Source organism: Homarus americanus, unplaced genomic scaffold, assembly GCF_018991925.1.
Source record: "Homarus americanus isolate GMGI-L3 unplaced genomic scaffold, GMGI_Hamer_2.0 scaffold39745, whole genome shotgun sequence".
NCBI classification, from domain to species: Eukaryota; Metazoa; Arthropoda; class Malacostraca; order Decapoda; family Nephropidae; genus Homarus; species Homarus americanus.
In genome coordinates this window covers 904,480-930,458 of record NW_024714068.1, presented here as the reverse complement: position 1 = coordinate 930,458, position 25,979 = coordinate 904,480, and the positions used below count along the sequence as shown (strand labels likewise).

The 25,979-nt window shown below is 37.6% G+C and overlaps 1 protein-coding gene across 2 annotated transcripts; it reads left to right on the top strand.

Moving 5' to 3' along the window:
• Positions 1 to 24,334, top strand: LOC121875599 (mucin-2-like). 2 transcript variants are annotated; one of them, XM_042380186.1, is made up of 8 exons: positions 1 to 193; positions 13,446 to 13,637; positions 18,441 to 18,668; positions 19,117 to 19,214; positions 19,919 to 20,378; positions 21,606 to 21,758; positions 23,085 to 23,237; positions 24,085 to 24,334. In XM_042380186.1, the coding sequence occupies exons 1-8, from the start codon at positions 127 to 129 to the stop codon at positions 24,270 to 24,272; spliced, it is 1,539 nt and encodes a 512-aa protein (XP_042236120.1). In that variant the 5' UTR covers positions 1 to 126; the 3' UTR covers positions 24,273 to 24,334. The 2 variants fall into 2 exon arrangements, with proteins under 2 accessions (XP_042236120.1, XP_042236127.1); XM_042380193.1 differs by lacking the exon at positions 23,085 to 23,237 and having other exon boundaries at positions 24,238 to 24,334.
• The last annotated feature ends 1,645 nt before the right edge of the window (positions 24,335 to 25,979 follow it).

Sequence of the window (25,979 nt, the reverse complement as noted above, 5' to 3'; positions counted from 1 at the left end):
GAGAGACAGGCTGGTTGGTCTGACTGTCCTTTGCTGTGGCTGAGCTGAGGCTCCCCTCTTTATTGACGAAGCACAGAATCGTGAAGAGCTACTCTGTGGCGCTGTGGTTGAGATTTTCCTCTAGTGATGGCATCTACAGTCGCAGCAGACTCCGTCATGAAGGGGCTTGTGATCGTCGTGCTGGCTCTCATAGGTGAGCTTGTAAGCAAGGATTAATTAATGGTTGTGCATGTTCAAGTTTTGATGTCTTTGGCGCTATCAGATTTGGATTTCTTCCGAATTTTGTCTAATACCCCGCATAAATCCAGTACCACAAATCACAGCTAGATGATATTCGTGGCCTCCATTCCAGTTATATTTTCTTGCATTTTTAAAGCATTTTCTTAATTCGGGTGTTATATTAGGCTGATGCACCACTCGTCTCTTAGTTGAAGTAATATAAGTGCCCGCATCTGTTTTCATTTGAGAACACTGATCGCTCATCGTCAAATATGAGCGTTGATAGTTTTTTTTTCAGAGCACAGTAGTATAATTAATTAGAACTCGAGGAGTATCATTGCTAACGATTCAACATTTCCATTCCATCAACAAAGCCTTAAAAGTACAAGGAAAAAAATAGAGTAGCAGACTTCTTTAAAAACACATGATGATAGATATATAGCGTACATTAACTTCTCGTCTGTTCACTTTGTTCCATTTAGGCTTTGAGGCGCATAAAATTTTACAAAATAACAAAAATCATTCGAAAAATATCCTACATTTCAAAAGTTTTTGCTCAGTACTGTACATAATGAACGGCGATTAAGATTTAACTCGTTCGAGCACTTAGATATACAGGGTGTCCATAAATGATTACCCTAAAAACAGTATGCTCTCGTGTTTTAATTAGGGTACTCATTTATGGACACACTGTATTATTACAACGTAAAGCTTAAACTAAAGCAATAAGCACAATATATGGTAATCTGTAATCCTGCAAATTAAAATGAAAGTCACAAGAAATTTATACAATAAAAGTTAAATCAATCAAGTAATCAAAATAAACTATACTGAACAGTGTACTGTAGTTAGAATCCATAAAATACTCGACACAATCATAAAAATATTATTAAAGCTAAAACATTAAAACTGTATACAAGATCATACGTGATTGTAATACAACACACTGGCATCGTCGATTAAATTCATCAAAATCAATGGGAATTCTTTTTTAAAGCTGTAGAGTAAAAAATGGCGATCTTCCTGCGTTAGTTTGTTTTTAATACTTTACCACTTCTAAGCTTAGTAGTAGTTCGGGATGTTTGTCTGTTCTTTGTTAAGACCTCCACTGTCCAGTGTTATTCAGATTCAGATTTGCCCCCGAGGCGGCTAGTTTATTGGGCACCCCCTTACATCCTGTGCAAGGTGAAGCGCAGAAGCGTTTACAGCGCCCATCTGGGCAGTATGCAAAGTTCATACTTGCCTTTATGACTCGGACATTAAGGGCGTAAAAGCCTGAAGGGTCATAGGTTTTGTTAAGTTACATAAAGTGAGAGAATGATGAGTGTGTGGGGGTAAGTTCCCGGTACATTTCATCTGTTTATGGCAAAGTGTGGCAGGTCCCTAACAATGTCAAGTGCCAGGCCTGTGACTAGGAGGAGGGATATCTGGTCTGAGAGGGAAGAGGTGTTGGTAACAGCTGGGGACCTGTAGGAGGAGGTCATAGGGCAAGTGAGGATGTAGTGAGAGAGGGTGTGAGAGTCGGGTTGGCCACAAAGTTTACAAACAGTGCGGCCAGGCTCAGGGTTGCCAATGTACTCCCATAGGTACCTGTACCCTAGGCGCAGTCTCATGTATATAATCTGTTGAGATCGAGTCAGGGATTGATACTGTTTGTAGTGGCGGTTGTCGTCACCGGGTCCAGTGTTATTACAGTACATAAGGGAAGCCGAGTACACGGAGAAAACCTGCGATGTTTGATAGGGTCACCCTTACATTTGACCCAGCTACTGTGGATTGAACCCAAGGCACAAGAACCGTGCGTTATCGTTCTAGCACCAATGTCCACTCTGAGTGAACACAAAACAGAAACTTTTATCTCATAACTTTTAATGTTGTTGGACATTTTTTTATCGTGAAAGAAATTGGAGTATCTGTAAACATATTCAATCTTCTCCATCACAAGATTTTTTTAACCTTCTGATTTAGATATTTCTTACATCACACAATGGACGAGTAACGATGAGGTGCAGTACTTACATAATTGGTACTTTACAGTCACCCAAAAAAGTCCTGTCGCCTCTCATCCTGAACCATGAACCCCGAGATTCAGACTCTTGAATCCGAAACATTTATGGACAGAATAGTGTTCGTGTCTACTGCTTCGGGTTCACGAGTCTGAATCTCGGGGTTCGTGGTTCAGGACGAGAGGAGACAGGACTTTTTTGGGTGGTTGTACAAGGATATCGCTGTAGCACCACCTCCCTTGGTGTGAGAGTGTTAGGGATCTTCTGCAATGGCATTTTCGGTCTATCTACAGTACATGATAATTTCTGATAAAACTTTTTTGGTGGTACAAGAAAGCAGGAATATAAAGAAGGTATTACAAAAAATATTAGTACTTGGAAAATATATATTTTTTAAGAGATGGTCTAAAGGAAGGCAGCATAGTCTTTTTGTTTTACCTATATATGCTGCCCTACAGCTAGCACACGTAAATTGCTAAACAACTGAGGATTGCAAGTGTGTGGGTAATGGTGTCTTTAGTTTTAATGATTTTTTTTAATTGAACTCTGGGCTTTGAAGACTAGTCTAAGAGAAATTTGTGGACAGAATTCATTGAGAAGCTTCTCAAGTTTGTTTTTAAGGGTGAAACTGAGTGGGCCTGTGTACGGGATGGTGAGATAGACAGAATAAGGTGTGGATTTGAGGCTGTGTGGGACTAAAAATCCTATTAAAGGTTTTGCCTTATCTAAATCTCTTAGGGAAACCATTGTTACAGAGTAGTTCCTTTATGCATTTCAGTTCAATGTCCAGGTGGAAATAGTTTGAACATATATTAAAGGCTCTGTTGGTAAGCGTACGCACTAGATTTCGTTTGTAATTAAGAGGAATGAATGGTGATTTTTTTTATTCAAACCAGTGAATGTTGGTTTTCTGTATAAGGCTGTCTTGAAACTATTATGAAAACGGTGGATATTAACATCAAGGAATGGTATATTTATTTATTTATTTATTTTTATTTATTTATTTATTTTTACAGGGATTAGCCCACCCGGACACAGGTCACTGACCCACATTGGGGCCTGGGAGCGAAAACGTAATACTAATTACAATAATAATAATAATTAGTTCAAAGTAATTAAAAATTATAATAAATACAAAATTAAAAAAGAAATAATAATAACAATAATAATAATAATCGTAATAATAATAATAATAATATTAATATTATTAATAAGAATAAAGAACCATAAAGATATACAAAAATGAAAAAATAACAATAGTGAGAAATGATATATGTACACTGTACAGTATGTTGTGTTGTCAAAGAAAGAGAAACAGTTGAGATCCTGAAATTTTATATAAATGAGGCAGAAAGTCAGATCAGCAACCTGGGACTTGGTCACAATTTTCGTGGTGCCATATGGCAGCAGGGTCTACCATTAGCCAACACATTATGCTTCCAATATCTTCCCAGGAGGTACTGTAGTACCTCCCTGTTTGATAGCTGCCTACTACCTGTTAATATTGTCCCTTTCTAATTCACAAGTAAATTTGATGTTGTCATGCTTCTAATTTAGATAATTTAGGAACATAGGGACGTGATCAAGTGATCTGAAAATTAAAAATGTCATCAACATACCGACGATAGAACAAAGGCTTAAATTGGGCGATACATTCTGTTAGCCAAAATTTCGCGTGGTGACAAAGAAAATCGTTGGCCAACGTGGGACCTATAAGGGCGAACCCCAAGTTACACCACGTTGTTTATAAGCTTTGTTATCAAATAAAACAAACAATATGGGAACTAGGAATTTGGACAGATTATAGTTGAAGGTGCCAAGGGCAGACAATATAGGACGTAAGGTACACTCATCCTTGTGTACCTTTGGTAGACCGTACAGGATACCTGGTTTAGACCCACTAACAAAGAGTTGTAAAAAGGAGGAGTCAATAATGACATTCTGGCTTTTAAGTTTATGAAGAAATCTGTACCTTGTCCTCAAACTTGAGAATTACCTTGACTAAGTCGTCTAGGATGGGGGCAAATTTAGTTCGGTCGTTATGTATATTCAACATTTTCTGAATGTAAGATGTTTTATTAAGTACCACAACCCCATTACCCTTGTCTGGTTTAGTGATGATAGTATTATCGATGGATGCTAAATTTTTAAGTGCGAGAAATTCTTCCTTAGAAAGAGCTTGTTTGGTGCTGAACGAGTTGTATGAATAATTATAGGACCAAAACGTTAAGTGGCGGAGAGAGTTAATGAAATAATGCAAACCTTTTGATATTGGATCATATAAACTGAGAGGAGATGATTTCTTAAAGTCTCTCAAAACCAAGAAAATGGTTAAAAAAAAATCTAATTTGCGGGATCAAAAGCAAATTTCAGACCTTTAGATAAAACTTGTTGTTCTACTTAGGAGAGACAGATCTGAATAAATAAAAATCACCTTGTGTTTCGTTTTTATTGTACATTACCTGTAATTTTTTTCAAGCTGTCTGTTTTCTAGGCTCTGAGGATGGAAAATGATTTTCCGAAACGTTAGTAATTAAAGAAACCCAACTAAGTCAAGATGTTTGTGTTTTCTCTGGTTCTCCTTTCCATTATATATATATATATATATATATATATATATATATATATATATATATATATATATATATATATATATATATATATATATATATATATATATATATATATATATATATATATATATATATATATATATATATATATATATATATATATATATATATATATATATATATATATATATATAATAGGGTTAGGTGCTCATAAAAACATTTATGTCCATAAAAAGGCAAATATTTATGGTTAGTTGTATTTTATTAAATATACAGTTTTTATAGACTTTTTTGGGGGAATTCAAGTGGTTTTAAAACTCAATGTCAATGGACAGAATTTCATTACAAGATTTGTCATGTGGCAGGTCACTGCTCCCTCCCTGGCCTCCAGCAAACTTTTTCGGGACAAAGGGACAAGGCATTGAAATACAGGACAATCCCCTATATACTCATCATGACATATTCAGATGTAACAACGTAGGGTAAAAGAAGTTTCTACAGGAGCCTAAAATGTCAGGCATGATTGGGAAGCTAAACACGTATTATTAATATATCTATCACAGCCACTGAAATTTTTACAACTACTGATGACATGCTCGAATAACGTTATCAAGGAAACCTGTAATTATGAGTGATAGTTTTTATGCAGTGATCTGATATATACAGAAGTAGTGACGCTTAGGTAGTAAATATATCAACGAGTATTTAAAAAGAAAGCAGAGGTGCGTGTTTATGTGTGTGGTAATAAGTACTTGAATACTGTCTACTTTGGTGTGAAACTTATTATTCTTTATAAATGAATTAAAAACAACAACGCAATATAGACAAACTAATCTATACCCTTTCGGTAATACAGGTATTTGTCATATAGGAAAGCGTCGTGCACTAGCGGGTGTTAGATTCTCAGGGCTATTTATTTACTGAGATGCTTGTTTGTATTAGCGAGTGTTTTTCATGTTAATTCGGACAACGTATAGTTTTGAAAAGTATTGTTCAGCAGCTATAAATCAATCACACACATATGACACAGAAGTAATTGCCAGATATTACCGTGTCCAGGGATTTATGGCCGCAACAGTAAGTCAATGATTTATGATAACAGGAGTAATAATAACACGCGAGAGTCGTAATACATTAGCAGTCTGGCCATTAGTATCTCATTATCCACCGGTTATAAGTTGCTGGTAGGTGAAGATAATTTAATGAGATGTAAATTTCATCAGTACTTATGTGAAAGCCAGATAGAATATAACGTATACCAATGTTTAGAGTGCCTTTGGGTATTTGGAACGCCAAGAAACGAAAACAGCAAGTACTGTATCAGATTTAGTATTTTTTATAACTGGTTTCGCACAAATATAATCTAATCAAGGTCACATTTTAATCGTCGTGAAAGTGAGTGTGGCGTTATTTTTTTATTTATTTTTTTCATAATAATTTATATTGGAGAGGTTTAGTTGCTTTTAAGAACAGAATGGTCTTAGTTATGAACAAATTTGATAACAAATGTTGTGAAGACGGTTACTAGAAGGTATTATAATTGTTGGATCCTTGTTATATAAAAAACATCTAGTCTTGTAGACGTAACCGTAAACCTCCACACTAACCCGACTGAATATCCCTTCAGCTTGTAAAAACACCGAAGTGTGTTTTATGGTTTAATTCTGTACACTTCTCCATTTTATCGTCTTATATTTTATGAGGGGAATTTTTTTATCACATACAGTGGATTCGAATACAAAAGTATAAGCTCTAAATGATAACATAAAAAAAAATCTTACTTCACTCTGTTCTACGCAGTTTAGAACTATTCAATCACGCTGCAAAAAACCGTCTCTTAACTGTACAGGTATGTTCCAGTATGCCTGCCACTTATACTCCGTTATTTATTGAAGTATCTGATATTCGTGAATAAACTACAATAATATTTTACTTTTATCGCTACCGGGAGCTATAATTTATAAGAAGCACGTCATAACTGGACGAAAAGATTCCAGTGGCTTGCTTGTCGTATATTTTAATTTTAAATTGTTGACTATTATAGTGTACTGTATTATAAAAACCTAGAATACACGCTTAAAGACCTTACTTGTTAGAGCGCAGAAATACATTATGAAAGATCTGTCCTGTACAAAATAGTCTAGTTTATTTTCAATACTATAGTTGGTGGTTCGTATACAGTAGATTGTAGAAAGAACAACCTTGTATTATGTGCTTGAAGAGTTTAGATGTTTAAATGTTTACAACAATATAGACTCGACGGCGTGGTCACTGAAACATACCACATTAATGAAGGATTTTATATACGAGAAAAACGATTCTGGGTACTACCGTTGCCCCCTTCCGACAAGAACCGGTGAAGGAAACACTGAGCACATCCACCCAGGAATCCAGTCTCGGTACAACAACCGACAACTGATCTCCTAACTGTGCCTACCACCCGATGTCTCCATGACCACGTGAGGTCCTTCATATCAACACCCGAAGACGAGTTACCACACCACGTGAACACCACACCACCTGGTGTCTCCATGACCAGTCCAGGCCCGGGCCATCAACTGTAAACTATAATAATTTGTATGTTTAATCATTGTTCCTTCTTCTTTCAGTAATGAAAGCTTTTGTTAAACGACCCACCCACCCCATGTCTTTGTATGTAAGAAGTCATTTTTGTCCAATGTATATTTTCAGCCTTCGGGCTGCCGACTTTTTCAATAAACCGTTAATTATTATTATTATTATTATTATTATTATTATTAAATAAATCACTACACAGGGACGAAGGCCGGACAGCTTCGACATGGACGCGAACAACTGTTCCGTGAAACGCAAACACAAATGGGTCACTCACCAAATGTGAAGGATCAGTCACACTTCAAAATAATACACTCACCTCACTACCTCGATACGAACAGGCAATCACTCACTGTCATGAAATATGGCTGGTCACTCTCCTAGTATCTCGTGTCAAATAAACTCAATCTGAGGACAAATTCTAACATCAATAATACAGTACTTTAATGAAGTGTCACTTGGTGATGTGATAAGAGTTCCGACAGTATCCTACTCACCGAGCCATTTGTCGAGGGTTTAGATGTTAACGCCCACTGGTTCTTTTAAAGATTACTGTCAGGTGGAACACTTTCGCTTCCACCAAGAATATTAAACAAGATTATGAATATTTGTAACAAAAGATGTCCGTTTACAAGTATTTACAGTACAGAGCAACATAAACATATGTAGGCATGGAAGTGCCGGACTGCCGGTCGGAACACATGTCGGGAGTGTAGACACTAAATATCAAGCATGGGGTCTTGTATATACACACGGCACAGGTGTTAAATTGGTGTCTTCTCAACAACTTCACAGGAGAGCAAGTATCCTCCTAACCGGCACAAGTACCCGATAATGGACCCGAGAGGAACAGCACAGAAGTTAGGGCTGACAGTGTCCTAGCTGGTGTGCTGACATACAAGGCTAAAAGTGCAGCAGTTCACATGAATAAAAAGCTGCAGCAATAGTGTCAATTTAGAATTGTGTAATTATTTTAGTAGTAACTGTCAACATGCTATTAGATTTGTACAATTCATACACACTAAGTTGTACATACTGTACACAGTAATTAACATACTTTACACAAGGCTCCCTTAAAACGCAAACAACACTATAGGAACCATAAACCAAAAACGATAATAAATAATACGGAATACTCGTAGGTAGCAGACGACCAACTGGGTCAGAGGAAGGGAGCCAAGTGACCAGTCATACGGTTACACCCCGCACTATGACTCGGTTCGAAGTACTCATGAGAAACACCTGCTTCAGATACAGAGAGCAAACCCAACACTGAACAACACAGTTCCAACAAGCATTGGACAAGAATATAAATCCCTTACATTCACCATGATACAATAATCATTACTCATGAATGCACTAAACTTAATCCTTCCCGACAGCAGTGAAATATTTCCAAGCAGTAGGCTACTGCCATGTACTAGCTCCTGTAAATATATTACTACTGATTTTTGTGTTCATTCTCCAGTTCTTACGTAATATTTCTTCTCCGTGTCTTCCAAGCAACAGGTTCCTCGTGTAAATTTTGCCTTGTTTTCCTTGTACTGTAATCCTCATAACTGACCATGGTATCATCATCTCATATTCAAGATCTCTAATTATCAATGTTTATTCACTTTGTCTTCCTAATCCTTTCTTATTAATATATTTATACAATTTTATTTTCATTTTTCTTATACAATTGCTCTTAAATCTGAACTTTTCCTCCATTTCCTTTGAGTGTAATCCTTTCAATGTTTAGCATAATCTATATAGCTTTATCTTATTATTCAGTGACGGCCTACTATCCATATTTTAAACATTCCGTCGGTACATGAAACACTGTCAAGATTCAGTGCAGGGTACTCAAACTGTTTAGTTTCTTGCATCACTACATCGCTCAGTTTTATTTGTTTGATCGTTTGATTACACTTTGGTTATCTTCGTTTTCCACTTATTGATATTCAGAATTATTTTATCAGATTCTGGTGTTATATTTTTAGCCATATTTTCCATTCCCCCAAGGCTGTTGTTCAGTAAATATGAGTCACCTACATAGTCCAAGTTTAGCTCTTTAGCTCCATACATTCTTCCTGTACCACTATTTCCTCCACCCTTTTTATTACACAGTCGAGTGCTGTAATAAACAATAAAGGAGACAAAACTCGACTTTTTTACTTCTATTATTAACCTGAACCAGTCAGTCGTTGTTACTCCAAATCACAACACTAGCACAACTCTTAAATAGAGTCTGCATAAGTAGATTTAATAAGAGCAGTAATTGTCTCACATAACATAGCATCTCAATATTTCCCATAGTAAGAGTCTGTACAATGAATCATCCTTCTCAGAATCAATAAAATCACATCTGAGGATCACCTGAAGATTAGATTCCAACTTATTTCACTTGATTAAACACACGAACTACCTGGGGGCTTCAGTAGGTTCAGTTAAATTGTTAGTTTGTTAGCATTAGGGTAGTTAATCAAGTGATCCACTTCTGTAACTACCTTTACTTTACTTTTATCCTCTTCATCACTGATCGGCTCGTTAGCCGCTTGGGCAATCGGTCACGTCTCTGTTACGCACTGTTGGCAAGTACTGGGCATGCACCGGCTCCTGAATGTACCTGAACCTTCTCCAGTGTTGGTCAAGTCTGGTCTAGAAAGAGCTCACACTCGGTGCCGTAACAACACGTTCTGACAAATTATTCCAAGAGTTCACAACTCTCACTCCGAAAAAGTTACCCCTCACAGTTTTCTGGACCTGCGGCTTCTTCAATCTTGAGCTGTGACCCCTGAGGCTCCAAGTAAGGACACTCGACTGAGTAGTGCCCCCTCAGATGCTTATACACCTCAATTAGGTCACCCCTTGCCCGTCTGTCGTATAAGCTAGGCAAGTTCAGGCGCTCCAATCTCTCAGGGTAGTTGAGGTGCCGAAGTGCAGGCACCAGTCTGGTGGCCCTCCTTTGAACATTTTCAACCAACTGAAGGTCCCTTGTATATCTCGGGGACCAGACGGGGTGACAGTACTCCAGATGGGGAAGCACTTCACTTCTTAGAAGACCCAATAATTTATTTGCCTGATTTACCTTCTTCTCGCAATGGCCAGAGAACTTCAGCTCATTGTCAACATACACACCTAGGTCCTTCTCACATTCAGTCTCAAATAGTGCAGTTTTTTCATCGCGTTGGGACATAATATATGCCTCCTTATCGTTGGTACGCCCCAGGTGCATCCTCTTACACCTCGTGACATTGAATCTCAGCAGCCATTTCATCGATCAATATTGGAGCTCACAGAGATCCTTCTGCAGCTCTTCACAGTCTGCTTGATTCTTGAGTTCCCGAAATAACTTGGCGTCATCGGCAAACATTTATATGGAGTGTACAACGTCAGGCATGTCATCTATGAAACAAACAAACAACAGCGGGCTCAATACACTGCCCTGTGGTACCCCGCTTGTGACAGGTACAGATGATGATTTCGTGCCATTAATCACCACACACTGCTTGCGGTCATGTAAAAAGTCTTCTATCCACGCTAGGACATTTCCCCGAATTCCATACCCTTCCAGTTTGATTTTCAGCCTTTCGTGGGGTACACTGTCGAAAGCCTTGGCAAAATCTAATTATATATTATCGATATTACCACCCCGTTCCAGAATATGGGTCTGAATATCTAATACCTTGAGCAATTGTGTTAAGCAGGAGTGCCCCGGAATAAAACCGTGTTGGCAATCCTTTACAAGGTTGTTTCGTAGTAGATGTTCTAACGCGGCATCTCTGATAACACTCTCAAGTACCTTACATATTATGCCGGTCAGGCTCACCGGTCTATAGTTGTTCGTGGAGTGACGATCGCCCTTCTTGACGATAAGACTCACATAAGCTACTTTCCAATCACTGGGGACCTTTTGTTCATCCAGGCATTTACAGAAAAGGATCTTCAGGGGCTCGGCAAGCTCGTTGCACAACTCTCTTAGCACTCTGGGATGCACCATGTCAGGGCCGGAACTCTTATGGACCTTTAGCTTCAACTACTGTACTAGGTAATGATGTGTTAAACCAGCATAAGTCTTTTGACAAGACCACAAATCCTGCAGTAATGGTCGATGTCTCTGGGTTTATCCCGTCTTATAAATACATTTAGTTCACATAACTAATCATTTCTCATTTCCTTATTTTCCCTTTACTGTTTGTTATTGCTGTAGACCTGCACTGTCTCAGTACATTAGAAACTATATCTCTAAGGTCTATGTACTGTACACCTTATACAGGCGATGTCTTTACATTTGCTGAACTGTGTACCTGCATAGTCTATATGCATACCAAACCAATTGTAAACGTGTATGATGATTTTAATGAATAAATATTATTATTATTATTATTATTATTACTGTGTTTCTATAGATCTAAAAATTCCACATTTACATCTCCGACCTTCTCAGTCAAGTCTGGTATCAGATGCTTTATGTCTTGAAAGGTGTTATAGAATTCATCATTTTCTTTTGGACTGCTTGTTTAGTGGGTGCACAGCATAGTTATAATCATTTTCCCATATCCAAAAATTTTGCATTAATTGCCTTCCACGCCAACAAAATATTATTACATTTCTATGTATTCTATCTCTACGTCCTGATTACAAAACCTGCTTTTGTCTATTGGGTTGACTTCTGAATCAGTGAATCGACACTAAATTCTCGTACACCCAGACTGTACAGTACCTATTCATCTCGTTGCTTCATCCCTTTAGCTGTCTTGCAGTATACGTATATCCCAACATCCATTCTTAATTTTATGTTTAGGGCCAAGAAAATGTCTCTTCCGACATACGACTTCTTTGTGGTTTGCAACATATTCTATCATCTCAAGTACTGAATTGGAAAACACCTTATGTTCTGTTACCTGGCCCTGAAAACTGTCCTCTCCCCTGACTAACACTAGACCGCTTCTGGGGTTTCCCTTACAACTGTTTCTATAATCAGCTGTTTAAGATGAATGGCACCCTTGGCCTGAGAGTGGAGCTTACCTGCCACTCTGTGTGGCCGCCTCAGCTTGTTCCGAAAATAATGGGGCCATTATTCACCAATATTCTTTTGTGTGTTCCCTGATATACCACCCGGGGATGCACTGGATGACAGTTTGTTACCTGCACACCAGACACACATTTTCAACAAATGTATTATTTGTAACCACTTCAGCTGTACTTATGAAAAATGAATTTGGAATATGAAGACCATTCACTGAAGGAAGCGCAACAAATGGGAGCAACAGTGAAAAAATCCAACCGAAATTTAGGAACGGAGTAGTACCTTCTAATAGAGATGAAAAATCATCCTTCAACTTTATGGCTCTCGTGTGTCCACATTTGGATTACTGTACACGGGCATGGAAGCTATGCCTCTGGAAAGTCATACCACCCCTAGAAAAAGTGTAACACACAGCAACGAAGATTATCCAGACAAGAGACAATAAGGCAGATCTCACAGACATTCAAAATCGTGAAGGGGATGAAAAATGTAAACCCAGGCCAATATTTCGTGATATCACTCACCACCCACACGACGGGATAGAACTTCAAGCTAGCAAAGTTAATATGCAGGACACATGAGAGAACATACTTCTTCACACAACAATGGAGGAATTTTACACAGGCCAGAAGCCTTCTTCCTTCGGCATGACCGCCTCTTAATTGTTTGGGTGGCCATTAGGAAATTTTTAATTATTATAGCATTAGTATTATTGTTGTTATTATTATAATTATTAATATTGTAACTGCTATTATTATTTGTAGTGATAATAACAGTAGTCATCGTCTTTGTAAGGTAATCTTAATCATCATTGTTATATACTTGTACAGTACAACATTGCCATCATCGTCACGTTAACAGGGTTTAAGTCCTTGGCCTCAGAAAGCCGGTCGCGGCCTTGTCAAGTAGCCAGAATATCTGACAGGGAATGTTTATAATGGTGACTAAGGTTAACTGATACTGAAGGAAACAGTGCGAGCCCACCTTGGGAGAATGTCCTTGGAGCTTACGGGGAGAGATGTGTGTTTCCCCAACCAATTTAGTTCATTCTTTCTCTCTCAGTCCGGACCTCGCAAGGCTCTTCACGCTCTTACACTTCCATCAGCGGAGAGACAGTGAAAGAAATTGATGGGTTGTTCTTCAGGACCTGCAGCAATGAGAAAGAAACTTTTCCCGGCGGCATCCGTCTTGTGATCTCTTGGTGTTATCGAGATACTGAGGAGTGGTCTGCCAATATGATACTACGGTGTAATAGTGAGTGAGATTTTTGTTTTATTATTACAGGTAATACTATTATCATCATTATTATTATTATTATTATTATTATTATTATTATTATTATTACCATTATTATTATTACAGTGGATTTCCTGAAGAATAACTTCCAGCTTATTTCACCTGATGATGAAACACCCCAAAGCTATCCGAGTTAGATTGGGTTAGGTTAGGCCAGGGTTAAGGTGGTTTATCTTAAATTTAAGTAACCTGGAAGAGATCGAATATGGTTATTATTGCTAGTAGTAGTAGTAATATTATTATTTTTCCTATTCTTCGTGTAATTTAAATTTCTCTTATTAAATATTCTCTGACATCTGCACTTCCTCGTGAATGACGTAAAACTTCAGTAACTCAAAGTAAAGAGAGAGCTATAAGTTATGTCGCATCGCCTTAATAAAACTACCGTATTCATTGTAAGAACATTATTGCTATGTAAGGGGGTAACAGTGTTTTTATTTTACTTTCTATTGGCATTTTATATATATATATATATATATATATATATATATATATATATATATATATATATATATATATATATATATATATATATATATATATATATATATATATATATATATATATATATATATATATATATATATATATATATATATAATATATATATATATATATATATATATATATATATATATATATATATATATATATATATATATATATATATATATATATATATATATATAGTGTCTCATGTGTGACAAGCAGCAGCGACCTTCTCACCTCCGTCTTCCCCTCCACAGTGGGGTCGCGAACACGCAAACGAGCGGCGGTCGACCATCCTGCTCGTTACCGCCCTTACACTATGGTTTCCTACTGTACTAACACTGGACTAGGAAGGTCATAACAAAGAATAAACCGACCTACTGCTCGAATGGCTAGTAAGCTGGCGAGTGATGAAACGATAGAATTAAGTTTAAGGATCCTTTATGGGCGATTTTAATTTTCTTTTCTATTAAACTTCCACGTTGTTTATTTGAATTTCCCCTTCAGTACCCATATTCTCAACCCTTCCCATTTTTCTTTCTTTTATTCCCTTTTTGTGAGCTTCCGGCGAGTATTTTGGACAGGTATATACAGTTACGGCTGTTCGACTCATAAAAACCAGAAGATAAGGTACAGGAACGTATCTGACGATGATTTTACTCTTCACTCTTCTTCACATTTTCCCTTCCCCCTAATTCCCAAACCAGATCTGTCTCTAGAGCTGATATCATTTCATCTATCAATGTAGATCTGTGCAACATCTCCGAATGGGGAGTTAGAAATTTGGTTAATTTCATTAGTAATAAAACTCAGTATTTACCAATTACACTTTCCAAATTAGATGATCTCCCACCAATCACATTTCAGGATGCAATCATTCTGCCAAGTTCTAAAATAGATATGCTAGGTCTCACCATTTCCTCAAATATGTCATGGAAGCCACACATCCACAAAATTGCTAAAGCTGCCTCCCGAAAGCTGGGAATGCTGTACAGATGCCATAGCCACTTCACTCCTGAGCAGTTGCTTCAAGTTTATTAGGGATTCATTCGTCCTAACTTGGAGTACTGCTCTCATATCTGGGGTGGCTTTTCTTCTATCCAACTGTTAGATAGGGTGGAATCATAGGCATTTCGTCTTATTAACTCTCCTGTTTTAGTCGATAATCTTTCTTCCCTTTCTCTTCGCCGCAATGTTGCTTCACTCTCTCTCTTTTACAGGTACTTTAACGGGCAATGTTCGGTGGATTTGACACCCTGTGTACCGCCGGCAAGGCCGTGGGCTCGTAACACTCCTCTTGCCCGCGGTGCCAACAGTTTCTCTGTGGCTGTCGGTCACAGTAGAATAACCCGTTATATTACTTCCTTCTTTCCTCACACAGCCAAACTGTGGAATGCTCTGCCTTCTGTGTTTCCATACTCATACATTGTCTCACTTCAAAAAGCTGGTTTGCCGGCACCTTCGTGGTGTAGATTAAAATAATCTTTCTTTTCCATTTTTCATTTCTTTTTGCTCTTATTTTTTTCGCCCCCTAGGCCCCGTGGTGGGTCGATGACCTGTGCCTGGGTGGGCTATTCCCTGTAGGAAAAAAAAATGGTCAGTGTCAGTCGCCAAAACACACATCTGTTGGTTTCGTTTCTTCCGACCAACAACTCGCCTATCGTCTTGATCTTCTCGAGTTTCCGTATAAAACAATATAATACTCTATGGATATTTTACTTGTGGTCTTACTCCCCCCCCCCCTTCCCATTAAGAATATAGTTTTCTATGTAACACCATAAACCAGTTTTATAAACCAGCTAAGGTGGAATGTAATTATGCCACAGATGAAAGAAGAATTAAGGGAACAAGGGACGACGAAGGGTGCTAACTATATCCTCCATTAGCCCCACATCTCATTTTTCCCCTTGATGCACAGTGTCGGTTCCTGCCTTCTTGATGAGATCTTGGAGATTAGCCTTCTCTATTTTATTTTACCTCATGATTAAACACCTTAACGCTCGCTACTTTGGGAGGGTGGGGAGTAAAATTAGAATAGATTAGGTAGGGCTGATTTGTTTAGTTACGTAAGGAGCGAGAAGATGCTGTAAGAAGTGTTTAATATGATACACCTAAGGCTAAGTAAGATCAGGATCAGGGTAAAATGAGAATAGTGGAAGTTAATATGTTTAATGAGTGAATTTGGTGATCAGAATGATGATCGACAGGATATTCTTCAATGGTTAATATGTATATTCTTTAATGGTTAATATGTAGAGTGGCGGTCAAAAGTCCTGTCGTTTCTGCTACTGCTCCACGCACCCCGAGACGAGATTCAGACTTGTGAGTCCAAAGCAATCGTCTTCACTCTGCAGAATAATGCATCAGTGTCTATTGTTTTGGGTTGACAAGTCCGAATCTCGGGGTTCGTGGAGCAGCGGTATAGGCGACAAGACTTTTGACCGTGAATGTATGTACGTACAGTCACAATCCAAAGTTTTGACACCCCCTTGGCTGGGTGTTCGCCGAGGCCAGGGTTGAGGTAAGGCTGGGTGATCGGACCCAGACTAGTTCAGCAATGTGGTCATGAGGCACTACGATGGTGAGGTTCATATTCCACCACCACAACACTCAGAGACTCATAGCACACGAGCACAGGAAGGAATTATTGCGAACTTTGACATGGCATGAACTTACATAATAAATGCATTCATAACATTGTTGACACACATAACAATAACATGTTAAGATTGGAGCATGAAAAACTTTGCCCGGTCCCAAAACACTGGCTTGGAACCACTAGAGGCGAGTCCTCGTATTACACATGAATCATCAGGGCAGCATATATAAAGGGTGGCCGGCGGCCGAATTTCGTCAAGAGGGAGTGAGCGGTCAGTCAACAAGGTGAGGCCTATACATGTATAGATATTACCATAACCCTGGGAATATTATGGTTTCACACATACTAGGAATTCATATAGTCATGTTTACAATATTTAATGGTGTATCAGTAACTACAATGGGGTATTTTTGCAATTCACATTAATCATGGTACCCAAACAATTTTTGTCTGGTCCGGAGCAGCGACTTTGCCCAAGACCTCGACCCTCAGCGTATATGCCTGGCCGTGTGTCATCATTAGTAACTACTTCTTGGTCACTTGCCTTGTTTCCTGTCTACTGCTGCTTTTAGTTAATAAATTTCACTTCATAAGGTCTCGGCTTACAAGAGTTATGGCACAGAGTTCACCAATATTACAACTAGTTATGCATATGATTATTTTTTTTTTCATCTGAATGATAAATATCTATGACGTCCCAATCATGCTGTTTGGTAATTTGGAGCTTATTTCCAAATGATATGGATATTCTGGCTGGAGGACGTGGGCTATGTCTACCTAACACTCCAGCCAATCGCCCAGAGGTGATAGCCAACAGCGCTCTGATAGTGGGTCACTACTGTGATTATTGACTGTTAATGTGCATCTTTGTGATGGGACTCATTCTTTGTTTGTAGTAGTATCACGATACTTTTAGTCCATCAACACGTGATATTTATCAATATTTATATTTCATAACTGGGTCGAGAACAGCCCAAGTTTCTCATGCCTCACTCCTAACTTGCTATTGCTATGTGTGCCTACAATATTATGAATGAAATTTTGTTATGCAGGTGCATGTCATGTCAAAATTCGTGAAAATATCCTTCCAAGCTCGTGTGCTGTGAGTCTCGGAGTGTTGTGGTGGTGGAAAGTCTGCGTCCGATCACCCAGCCTTACCTCACCCCTGGCCTGGGCGAACACCCAGCCAGAGGGGGGTGTCGAAACTTTGGCTTGTGACTGTACAAGTGTACAGTATACGATGTCGCCCAGAAAACCATCCTGGATCTTGATAAGCCTAACAGTAGGAGGGTGATAAGTAAACTGTAAAAGAAGAATATTCGTCTTTTATGTTATATATATTTTAAAGTAAGTGTTGAGTATTAGATAATTGAAAACATAGAAAATTTTCGTCATCCACAGTCAGTAATTTCAACTTATAGTCTGCAAACCAAAAATAAACCATAATAATGAGCATTGATAAAAAAAATATATTATTCCTCCATTATATTCAAAGCGGGTGAGTGAGCTTTGGGGATAAAATAAAGATTAATGATGTCGGGAAGGATTGAGAAGCACCTTTATATAATATAAAGTAGAGAGATGGATAAGGTCATTTTCTAAGTGTGTGTGTGTGTGTGTGTGTGTGTGTGTTTCACGTTTCGGAATTGACGTGTATGTTTGACTCTCCTCAGCAGCGACCTATGATGGTATTAATTGCTCGGCCCAAATCACTCATCCCAAGAACACTAAAATCAGAAGGACGTTTCCCACCGATTCTAAAGAGAACCTAGGAAGTCATGACTACGCCATCTTATACGAGTGTTCCCCTGATGACAAGTATTCTTGGGTGGGACAGGAGCCTCAAGTTACTCAGTGTGTTCATGGTCAGTGGACACCCATCAACGGCCAGTGTATGCCATGTAAGTACCAGAGGTCAAATGAGCCACTCTGGGTGAGAACGAGACAAGCAACAAGAGCGCGTTCATTTTAAATTTACTGTTGTTCTTCTCTTGTCTACTTCTCGCCCGTAATGCTTCAAATGTCTGTGTAATTATCAAGTCAGGGGCAAGTTGGGTCACATGAAAGATGCATCAGGGTCAAGATGTTTCAAGTGAGTTAGGAAGAGAGTATAGAGGACGCCGGGTTATGGAGAAAGTATAAGGGACGTTGGTTTAAAAAGACGATATAAGGGACGTTGGTTTAAGAAGACAATATAAGGGGCGATGGTTTAAGAAGACAATATAAGGGACGATGGTTTAAGAAGACAAGCGAAGGGACGTTGGATTAGGAAGACACTATTAGGATCAGGGAGATTTTCAGTCACCATAACAAAATATTCATTACATACAGCCACCATTCCTCCCTCAGGCGATATACGCGATACAATTCATGATGAAATCTCTAAACGCTGTCCCGGTGGTAGAAGCTACAACTTCATCGTCAGCATGACCAGCACCGGAATTACGGTCAGTGTTTTTTTTTGTTTTTTTTTAGCCAATGTGTGTGTCTCTGTCAATGTGTATGTCTTTGTCAATGGCTGTGTGTCTTTATCAATAGCTGTATGTCTTTGTCAATGGCTGTATGTCTTTATCAATAGCTGTATGTCTTTGTCAATGTCTGTGTGTCTTTGTCAATGTCTGTGTGTCTTCGTCAATATCTGTATGTCTTTTTCAATGGCTTGGGAAAAGAAAATGTTAAGGGCATATGGGCCCCCAAATCCCGGGGGCCCATATGCCCCTACATTATGTTGTATATATATATATATATATATATATATATATATATATATATATATATATATATATATATATATATATATATATATATATATATATATATATATATATATATTCATATTTATGTATGTTTATATATATTTATTTATTTATTTATTTAATTATTTTTTTTCGGGGGGGGGGAAACTTCCGACTGGTTATAAACGATCTTGTAGATCATAAAAATACATATAAGCGAAATATTTTCATATAAAACCTAACTAGAGTTACGCAGGATTCATATTTTGATCTCGACTTAAAATTTGAGAGAAGTTTGTTTTGACAAAGGAAACAAGGATTTAGTCTCTGGTCACGACTTTTCGTACATGCACAATCACACTAAAAAAAATCATATCATACCCCTACACACAATCGTTCTCTCATGACCATTACAGGTAACGTGCAGCTGTCAAGACCCCAGCCAGAATATCAGCATTATAAATGTGACCATCCCCATGATGACTTCTTCCACATGGACGATTCCTTCCATGACGACGACTCCTTCAACTGTGAACACTCCTTCCACTACGACGACTCCTTCAACTGTGAACACTCCTTCCACTACGACGACTCCTTCCACTACGACGACTCTTTCCACGACGACGACTCCTTCCACTACCATGACTCCTTCCACTGTGAACGCTCTTTCCACTACGACTCCTTCCACTACGATGACTCCTTCCACTACCATGACTCCTTCCACTGCGAACACTCCTTCCACTACGACGACTCCTTCCACTACCATGACTCCTTCCACTGCGAACACTCCTTCCACTGCGAACAATCCTTCCACTACCATGACTCCTTCCACTGGAACGCCTGGGGAGAAGCAAAGTACCAGCAATTCTGAGGAAGGTGAGTTGATGATGTTTTCTGTTATTCACTTGTTAATGTTACCACAAGACGTTTACTGCAGTTCACTTGTTACACAGACCACAAAGTTCAGTGAAAGCTTTGTGTATGGAAAAGTCTGACGAAATAACTGAAGAAATCAACCATTAAAATTGAAAATATAAAACTTATATAAGGAAAGGAATAATTGTAAATTTTCTTTGCGATTATTATTTACATAACGTTTCATGGGCTATATAAATATTTTTGGTGTAAATATTATTGAAATAAATATGTCTTATATTTGGTTAACAAGGATAAGCACTTAAAGATCTTTGTTGTTACAGTAAAGCGCATTAACACATTATAACATTGATAAATACTTGTATTTTAAGTAATTATAAAATAATTGTTGGCTAGTCTATTGAACTACAGTATTTTAAGCTTAAGTGCAAAAAGACCTTACTGTAGTTGTTGAAGCTCAGAAATACATAAAAAACAGAAATAGGTCAGATTATATCTATTGAATAAGAGACTCTTACATCAACTAACGATATATTGTATTATATCTGACCTTACCAATAAGTGATTTCTATTAAATGAGCAGTAACCTTAATTCCCTGTTGCCCTATGTTTATGTCAGACGATGGTGTCAGGTCGGCATATCGAGAACCTCATCTAGACACAAACTAGGGCGGGCTAGTACAGTATACTCGGAGATCTGTAATTATGCACACCAGTTCAGTCGCCTCTCAAATGTAAGCAAGTTTTGTGACGTGACCACTTGTTTAGGTAACTTGGTCCACACATCTACAAGATGCATCGAGATGTTCTTAAACTTCATTTTGGTTTGTACGCGTGTCTTGAAGACGTTAACACCGTGTCCTCTAATAATAACACTAGTATGGTCTGTCTCAGCCGCACGCTTCACTATAATTCATTCCTTGAACTTTTTCCGTACACCGTTGATGGAATCTTAAGCTTCTTCAGGTGGTCTTCCTAGCTACAGATCTCATTGTTTTATTCTAAACACATTAACTGCCTTTTGTATTATTGGATTATAATACTGCATGTGCATACTCATAGGTGAGGGCACGTCAGGTCAGCCTTGCATTTGACAAATAAGCGGGACATCCGGTAAAGCTCAGACACAAAAACTCGCCATATCTGACAGTTTATCTATTGTCATAGCTTAATGAGGTGACCCCGCGTAGATAATTTCAAGATGTGTTTGTTACGTATACTTTTCAGTACACCCTGCTGGGAACCGAATACCGCCTATTATCCTTGATGAGACGCTGGACGTGCCTGCGGTGCCCTATTGGGTGAACTCGACCCTCTTCTACGAATGCCCCTTTGGAAGTGTGCTTCAAACAGTGGGCACTTCGCTTGTCTGTCGAATAGGTAAGTCCGTCTATATTTCTTCTCAGTCAATCTATCTGTCTATCTCAGTAAATAATCTACATTTATGAGTCTATCTCCTTGGTTAAGACAACCTATCTTTGATTCTGACTGTCTCTCTATTTCAGCATATATATAGTATATATATATATATATATATATATATATATATATATATATATATATATATATATATATATATATATATATATATATAATATATATATATATATATATATATATATATATATATATATATATATATATATATATATATATATATATATATATATACATAATATATCTATAATATATATATATATATATATATATATATATATATATATATAATATATATATATATATATATATATATATATATATATATATATATATATATATATATATTTCATTAGCCCAATAAACACACGGGTTCGAATCATGGCGGGTTGAGGTGTTGTTGAGTATGTTGATTATATGTAGAAGTATTGCGGCTTTTAAATGAAATATATATGGATCCTCGTGTTTCGAAGCCGGATTTGGTAAAACGTTACTCTGACCACCTAAGCGGATACGGGTAGTCCCCATTAGAGGTTCACGGCGCCATAAGCTTGTTGAACAGGCTTTGTGTGAAATATAACAGAATCTAGGACTGCTTTTTAGTATACTGGTGGTCCAGCGGTTAGCGTTCCCCGGTCACAGTTATGGGCTCGTGGGCCGTGGGTTCTAATCCTGGCAGGTTGATGTTTGATTATATATATATATATATATGTGTGCAAGTAAATCACTGTAGGTGCGGGTGATCCAGGTATATGCTGATAACCAGCATATATTTGTGTGTGTGTGTGTAACCGGTCGGAATTTACTCTCTCACACTTCTGTGTTATTGGGGTTTTTTTTTAGTTACAGTGGATGGTAATGCAGTGGAACCGCCCCTCAAAGAAAATCCCGAACCAGCACAAACACAATTAAATAAAAATATTCTCCGTGACTGTGGAAAGCTATCACCTGTGACTGGGGTTAATGAGACGCACTGGTAAAAGATAACATGTTCTATTCCTTCCACCACTACAGACACGATCAATAATGGTACACCAACACTAGAGTACTTCTCAGCGTGGCTTAAAACACTACAATGGGAACCAAAATTTATACATGGTATCAAAAATTATTCAAAGATATTAAATGCATTTGACACGTAGGGCGGGACATCCGGTAAAGCTCTGACACAAAAACACAACACAACTGACAGTTTATCGATTGTCATAGCTTAATGAGGTGACCCCGCGTAGATAATATCAAGATGTGTTTGTTGCGTGTACTTTTCAGTACACCCTGCTGGGAACCGAATACCGCCTATTATCCTTGATGAGACGCTGGACGTGCCTGCGGTGCCCTATTGGGTGAACTCGACCCTCTTCTACGAATGCCCCTTTGGAAGTGTGCTTCAAACAGTGGGCACTTCGCTTGTCTGTCGAATAGGTGAGTCCGTCTATATTTCTTCTAATTGCTTCTAAGTCAATCTATCTGTCCATCTCACTATATAATCTACATTTATGAGTCTATCTCCTTGGTTCGGACTACCTATCTTTCATTCTGTCTGTCTCTCCGAGTCTTTCTATTTCAGCATATATATATATATATATATATATATATATATATATGCAAGTAAATCACTGTAGGTGTGCATGATCCAGGTATATGCTGATAACAAGCATATATATATATATATATATATATATATATACATATATATGCAAGTAAATCACTGTAGGTGTGCATGATCCAGGTATATGCTGATAACAAGCATATATATATATATATATATATGTGTGTGTATGTGTGTGTCTAACCGGTCGGAATTTACTCTCTCACACTTCTGTGTTATTGGGGGTTTTTTTTAGTTACAGTGGATGGTAATGCAGTGGAAGCGCCCCTCAAAGAAATCCCGAACCAGCACAAACACAATTAAATAAAAATATTCTCCGTGACTGTGGAAAGCTATCACCTGTGACTGGGGTTAATGAGACGCACTGGTAAAAGATAACATGTTCTATTCCTTCCACCACTACAGACACGATCAATAATGGTACACCAACACTAGAGTACTTCTCAGCGTGGCTTAAAACACTACAATGGGAACCAAAATTTATACATGGTATCAAAAATTATTCAAAGATATTAAATGCATTTGACACGTAGGGCGGGACATCCGGTAAAGCTCTGACACAAAAACACAACACAACTGACAGTTTATCGATTGTCATAGCTTAATGAGGTGACCCCGCGTAGATAATATCAAGATGTGTTTGTTGCGTGTACTTTTCAGTACACCCTGCTGGGAACCGAATACCGCCTATTATCCTTGATGAGACGCTGGACGTGCCTGCGGTGCCCTATTGGGTGAACTCGACCCTCTTCTACGAATGCCCCTTTGGAAGTGTGCTTCAAACAGTGGGCACTTCGCTTGTCTGTCGAATAGGTGAGTCCGTCTGTATTTCTTCTAATTTCATCTAAGTCAATCTATCTGTCCATCTCACTATATAATCTACATTTATGAGTCTATCTCCTTGGTTCGGACTACCTATACATACATATATACTGTATATATATATATATATATATATATATATATATATATATATATATATATATATATATATATATATATATATATATATACATACATACACACACACACACACACTCCATTCTACCACCCCTCTAACTCGATCCCTTTCACTCTGTAATAATTTTTGCATTTTCTTTGTACTATAACCAAATTTAGTGACATTTCCAGCTCTTTGTGATCTGTAGTTTATTTATTGTAAATATCATTAAACATCTCATCAAATATTTTTACTTTTACAGGTGAGAATAAGCTTGAATTATTAAATACACTGTCGACACAAGGCTTGCATTATTCAATACACTGTCGACACAAGGCTTGAATTATTAAATACACTGTCGACACAAGGCTTAAATTATTAAATGCACTGTCGACACAAGGCTTGAATTATTAAATACACTGTCGACACAAGGCTTAAATTATTAAATACACTGTCGACACAAGGCTTAAATTATTAAATACACTGTCGACACGAGGCTTGAATTATTAAATATACTGTCGACACAAGGCTTGAATTATTAAATACACTGTCGACACAAAGCTTAAATTATTAAATACACTGTCGACACAAGGCTTAAATTATTAAATACACTGTCGACACAAGGCTTAAATTATTAAATACACTGTCGACACAAAGCTTAAATTATTAAATACACTGTCGACACAAGGCTTAAATTATTAAATACACTGTCGACACAAGGCTTAAATTATTAAATACACTGTCGACACAAGGCTTAAATTATCAATGCACAGGATAAGAGAACGTGTACATAACTTCACCGCCAAAGATAAGTTGAGAATCATAAACACCATGTTTATGTTATAATGTATTCCTGCGTTTCGACAACTAAGGTCTTTCAACTCGCAATACTGTACTCATACTGTATAAGTTAGTAAGTACACTAATCATCAGCAATTAGGAGTTAAGAGAGGGCAAGCTTAGGTGCTGCACATATACAGTACACCTAAGATGAACCAGCAATAAATTATTAAATACATGAATAGCATTTTCTTGAGTTTTTAAATCAAATGAACAAAAATAAAATGAATAACATTATCTGCTAAATCATGTTAATTTACTTTTAAAATCAGTCTTTTTAAATCTAATGTTCTCACAGAGTAAGTAAAGTGCCTCTTAATTCCTATGTCCTTGTTGTCTAGTGTAGGAATCACGTGTTGATTTCTCCCTCCTTACTAGCCTTAGCCGTTGAAGCGCATAAATATATTATAAAGATATCCATCTTGTAATATATTATGTGCTTTAATAATTTTTACTTGTCTCTTATCTAGATCTATACGATATATTCCTTCAACAAATGTCCCTCTTTCTATCACTTTTTTTCCTCTGTGTGATGATTGAATGTGTGTGTGTGTGTGTGTGTGTGTGTGTGTGTGTGTGTGTGTGTGTGTGTGTGTGTGAGAAGATGTAAAAAAAATGTATCACAACAATTATGAAGTTTATATTGTTGACAATAATGTATTTAACACCATGTTGTTGTGTTTTGTTTATCAGATAACGTTTTTTCAGCAGTTTATGTAAGATGTTAATTATACAGTATGTATGAATTGATGTAAATGTTAGGCAGAGTCACGCT

Coding starts and splice junctions, on each gene's coding strand:
- LOC121875599 (XM_042380186.1), top strand. CDS start 127: ATGGCATCTACAGTCGCAGCAGACTCCGTCATGAAGGGGCTTGTGATC. Junction 194..13,445: donor CGTCGTGCTGGCTCTCATAG/GTGAGCTTGTAA, acceptor TTTCTCTCTCAG/TCCGGACCTCGCAAGGCTCT. Junction 20,379..21,605: donor TACCAGCAATTCTGAGGAAG/GTGAGTTGATGA, acceptor TATACTTTTCAG/TACACCCTGCTGGGAACCGA.